Source organism: Ananas comosus, linkage group 8 (genome assembly GCF_001540865.1).
Source record: "Ananas comosus cultivar F153 linkage group 8, ASM154086v1, whole genome shotgun sequence".
In the NCBI taxonomy this organism is placed as follows: domain Eukaryota; kingdom Viridiplantae; phylum Streptophyta; class Magnoliopsida; order Poales; family Bromeliaceae; genus Ananas; species Ananas comosus.
In genome coordinates, this window is record NC_033628.1 from 3,625,313 (window position 1) to 3,630,347 (window position 5,035).

The 5,035-nt window shown below is 42.9% G+C and overlaps 1 protein-coding gene across 1 annotated transcript; it reads left to right on the forward strand.

Annotated features, from left to right (window-relative positions):
• Nucleotides 1,350–4,803, forward strand: LOC109714021 (probable inorganic phosphate transporter 1-8). The gene is made up of 2 exons (XM_020238412.1): nucleotides 1,350–1,469; nucleotides 2,627–4,803. Exon 2 carries the CDS (start codon nucleotides 2,685–2,687, stop codon nucleotides 4,308–4,310), a length of 1,626 nt encoding a protein of 541 aa, XP_020094001.1. The 5' UTR covers nucleotides 1,350–1,469; nucleotides 2,627–2,684; the 3' UTR covers nucleotides 4,311–4,803.

Consider the following 5,035-nt stretch of genomic DNA (forward strand, 5'->3'; position numbering starts at 1 on the left):
ATAAAATAAAATAAAATAAAATAAAAAACAAAATGTTACGTGCATTTTTTGAGCAATAATTGCAACTTCACTGTAGTGGTAACTATATGTAAATCTAATGTAGTGTTTGATTTAATGTATTTACATCCAATTATTGCAGTTGGAATTATGCAAAAAGGTTCAATTACAACAGTTGGAATCACACTCGACTTGACCAATTGCAGTTTCAACTATAGCATTTAAAAAGAGTAATTTTAAATAGAGGATGATTTATTTATGTAATTATCTTATAGATATATTTTTTTCTACATTAGATGTAAATTTATCACCTTATATGTATTTGATAAAATCTGATAAATACAGTTCTCAATTGCATAGAAGCGAACAAATTATTCATAAATGAAACACTTTTTACTCAACCAGATAAGATTTATATAATTATAACTACTATATTTTTCTAATCATATTTATTTTTAACTATACTGTATTTATAATTATATATAAGCTAATGATCCCTTATAATTTTCATCCTTACTAAGAAATGCAAATAGATCTGCACTGATGGAGCTCCAGATTTTATAGCTCCAAATGGGTGGTAAGTGGGAATCAAAAATAAGAAAAGAAACTCCGCTCCAAATCCTCTCAGATTCACCGAGAAAATAGAATATGAGGCTAGATGCGTCTTCCTTTCGTTAATCTGCTTCGATTAGACAAATTAACCTACTGGCACCTCGACCTGCCCTCGAAAAGAATGATAAGTGTGGTAAAATTAACCTGGTATGAATCTGACCATATCTGGCAAGAAAATTTTGTGAGAGGTGGCAACCCTTTCCGTCCGTGAATCAAGTTGTTTATATTATGATGCAGTATAAATTGATAATTTAAATATCGGGTCGAACTGAGCAGTTCGACTAATCTAACTGTTACCTAGTCTATAAAATGGTTCAGTTCAACCCTTAAACTCGAAAAGTTTAAAAAATCACTTTAAAGCATTCAAATCGGCAATTCAACAAAAAAAAAACTATATAATAATTACATCACATTATTTATTCCCTGCTAATTATGTATATATATATTTTAAAAATATAATAAAAATATTTTTAATAATTATAATGTGACGAATGAATCCTAATAAATTTTTTTAAATAGTTGGAGACACCAAATCATGAGAGTAAAGTGTTGCATTCTAGATTTTTTTTCCTGCTCGGCTGTGTGCATTCAACCCTACTTTTCCGCGTAGACGCGCCGCGCCGCGCCGTCTTTGAGCGTTGACCCCAAAAATATAAATGAATAAATAAATAAATAAATAAAAAGGCAGCATATTCCGTTTAGATGCCGTTAATCCTCCGCTAGCCTCGTGCATTAAATACCCCCTCGTTCCCCCTCCCCATCTCTCTCTCTCTCTCTCTCTCTCTCTCTCTCTCTCTCTCAAATACGAGTTAGGGTTTGGATTAGGGTTTGGATTTTATCCTCCGACGCATCGCGGTGAGGTAGGAAATTCATCTCCTCGATTTGATTTGGTTTGTTTTTTTTAAGATTTATAGGATTTAGAGTGTCGATCGAGTTTCTTCTTTTTGCGGGTTTTAATTTATGCGTGTTTTCAGTTTTTTTTTTTTTTGTTTTCTAAAAAAACTTGGTGATCATTGAGATCTACTATGGTTCTTCTTCTTTTTGGGCGTTTTTATATATGCGTGGTTTCAGTTTTTTCTTTTTTCCTAAAAAAACTTGGTGATCATTGAGATCTACCATGGTTCTTAGTCTTCAGATTTTTCATTGTGAGATTTATCATTATTTTTTTTTGCAGCTTTTTTTTTTTGCTTCAATAATTATGGTTGGTTAAGTTAAAAATTTTGCCCAATTAAATAGTTCTGTTAGCAATCTACTGTTGATTATTTAAATTTTACCCCTAAAACGCAATTATTATCAATAAATTCAATAAAATTTTTTAATTTTACGAGGTAAAATTTTTTAATTTAAAATTTAAAAAAATGACCGATTTCTCAGCGTATAAAAAAAAAATCTTTTCTCAGCGCTTTTGTGGGATATCTATATCTACATATATATATCGCTGATTTGAACTGCTCCAAAAATCATGGATTTTTCCGATTTTTTCTTCTAATAATTTCTTTTTTTTTATTTTTTATTATCTTTTTTTTTTCTCTCTCAAGTGGTCCACTCATCTTTACTTTGCCGAAAATGCCCTCGAGGATTTTGTACGTAATTTATCACCACGAGGGTATTTTTGTCAATTCAGCACCAGCTTTTATTAGTCATAACCTACTACTACGAATCTGAAAAGATACAATTTTAAAACAATTTTGTTTGGACTTGTGTTCATACGTGTTCCTACTTTTCTACGCAAGCTGGACTTTTTGGGATCGTATCCTCTGTTTGACCATTCTACCCTTTTTCTCTCTCTCCCAGATTCGACCACGTGTTACTTTTTATATATTTTTTTATATATTTTAGCCAATTACAAAGTTTAATTTCAAAAAATTATTTTTGAAGCCGGGATAGAAATCATTAATTTATTAGAAAATCTAAAATTGTAAATAAACAGCTTTTACTGTGGCATTAATAAGATTTAATCAACCTTCAACCTAATAATAATAATAAATTTATTTATTGCCCCCTCTTGCCATCTCAGAGAAAGAAGCAGAAGAGGAGAAGAGAGAGGAGGAGGAGGAGCAGCAGCATCAGCAGCAATGGCGAAGGATCTCCAGGTTCTCAACGCGCTCGACCAAGCGAAGACGCAGCTGTACCACTTCACGGCGATCGTGATCGCGGGGATGGGGTTCTTCACGGACGCCTACGACCTCTTCTGCATCTCGCTCGTGACGAAGCTCCTGGGGCGCATCTACTACTACGAGCCCAACTCCTCCACCCCCGGCAGCCTCCCCCCCAACGTGGCCGCCGCCGTCAACGGGGTCGCCTTCTGCGGCACGCTGTCCGGCCAGCTGTTCTTCGGGTGGCTCGGCGACAAGATGGGCCGGAAGAGCGTGTACGGCATGACGCTGATGCTGATGGTCATCTGCTCCGTCGCCTCGGGGCTGTCCTTCGGGCACACGCCCAAGGGCGTCGTCGCCACCCTCTGCTTCTTCCGCTTCTGGCTCGGCTTCGGCATCGGCGGCGACTACCCGCTGTCGGCCACCATCATGTCCGAGTACGCCAACAAGAAGACCCGCGGCGCCTTCATCGCCGCCGTCTTCGCCATGCAGGGCTTCGGCATCCTGGCCGGCGGGATCGTGACGCTCATCATCTCCGCCGCCTTCAAGGCCCGCTTCGACGCGCCCGCCTACCAGGACGACCCCGCGGGCTCCACCGTCTCGCAGGCCGACTACGTCTGGCGCATCATCCTGATGCTCGGCGCCGCCCCCGCCCTGCTCACCTACTACTGGCGGATGAAGATGCCCGAGACCGCCCGCTACACGGCGCTGGTGGCCAAGAACGCCAAGCAGGCGGCCTCCGACATGTCGAAGGTGCTGCAGGTGGACATCGTGGAGGAGCCCGAGAAGGTGGAGGAGCTGGTCCGGAGCAGGGAGTTCGGGCTCTTCTCGCGCGAGTTCGTGCGCCGCCACGGGCTCCACCTGCTGGGCACCACGACGACGTGGTTCCTGCTGGACATCGCCTTCTACAGCCAGAACCTCTTCCAGAAGGACATCTTCTCGGCGATCAACTGGATCCCCAAGGCGAAGACGATGAGCGCGCTCGAGGAGGTGTACAAGATCTCGCGCGCGCAGACGCTCATCGCGCTCTGCGGCACCGTCCCGGGCTACTGGGTCACCGTCCTCCTGATCGACCGCATCGGCCGCTTCACCATCCAGCTCCTCGGCTTCTTCATGATGACCGTCTTCATGCTCGGCCTCGCCGTGCCCTACCACCACTGGACCACGCCCGGCCACCACGCCGGCTTCCTCGTCATGTACGCCTTCACCTTCTTCTTCGCCAACTTCGGCCCCAACAGCACCACCTTCATCGTGCCCGCCGAGATCTTCCCCGCCAGGCTGCGCTCCACCTGCCACGGCATCTCCGCCGCTGCCGGCAAGGCCGGCGCCATCGTCGGCGCCTTCGGCTTCCTCTACGCCGCGCAGAACCAGGACAAGGCGCTCGCCGACCCGGGCTACCCCGCCGGAATTGGCGTCCGGAACTCCCTCTTCGTGCTCGCCGGGATCAGCTTCCTGGGCCTGCTCTTCACCTTCCTCGTGCCCGAGTCCAAGGGCAAGTCGCTCGAGGAGATGTCCGGCGAGAACGAGGACGATGACGACACCGCCTCCGCCGCCCACAACGCCCCCGCCCCCGCCAGCAGCTACACCAGAACCGTTCCCGTCTAGATCCGATCCATGATGATCATCATGCATTAATACCATATTATAAATGATGATATCGCCTGTTGCATGCACAGAGCATCCAAAATGCAAAAGAAGAAACATTGCATTTTATCCTAAATGGCATTAGAGGATAAAATGTATGTCTTTTTTTTAAAGCAATACATTTGGCATGCAAGAGACAAAAGACATTTTAGTGTTTTTTTTTTTTTTTTCGCTACTATATCCTTAGTTATTAGTAGTAGGTGGTGGTGTTCATGGGGATCGAGGGTGAAGATGAAGAGTTGGGTTGAATTTATTACTAAAGCTTAGTCACAGCTATCTATGAAGGAAGGGTAAGGGAATAATGCCGCAGAGAGAAATCCACAACCAGTGTTGTGGATGGCATGGGATGGTTTATATTTTCAAGTGTATTCAATTTCCTTTTCCCTGCTTTGTGTGTAATTAGTTTTTGTCTCCTGTTTGGAAAAAAAATATAATTAATTGTCTCATTTGTGTACTTAGTGCCAAAGTTGGATGAAGTAAAGCTTTAAGTATGATTAAACAATGTTTTTCCGTACCTAAAGAGATGTTGCATGATTACGTGGGAAAAGAACTCTAGGATTTAAAAATCCAAGACGATGACCAACTATTTGTTTAAGTTGACTAGTCCACAGATTCTGTGGTAGGCTATGTTCCCTATCAATAAAGAAATATGACTTCGTGTAAACCAATTATTGTAGCTTTGTGGA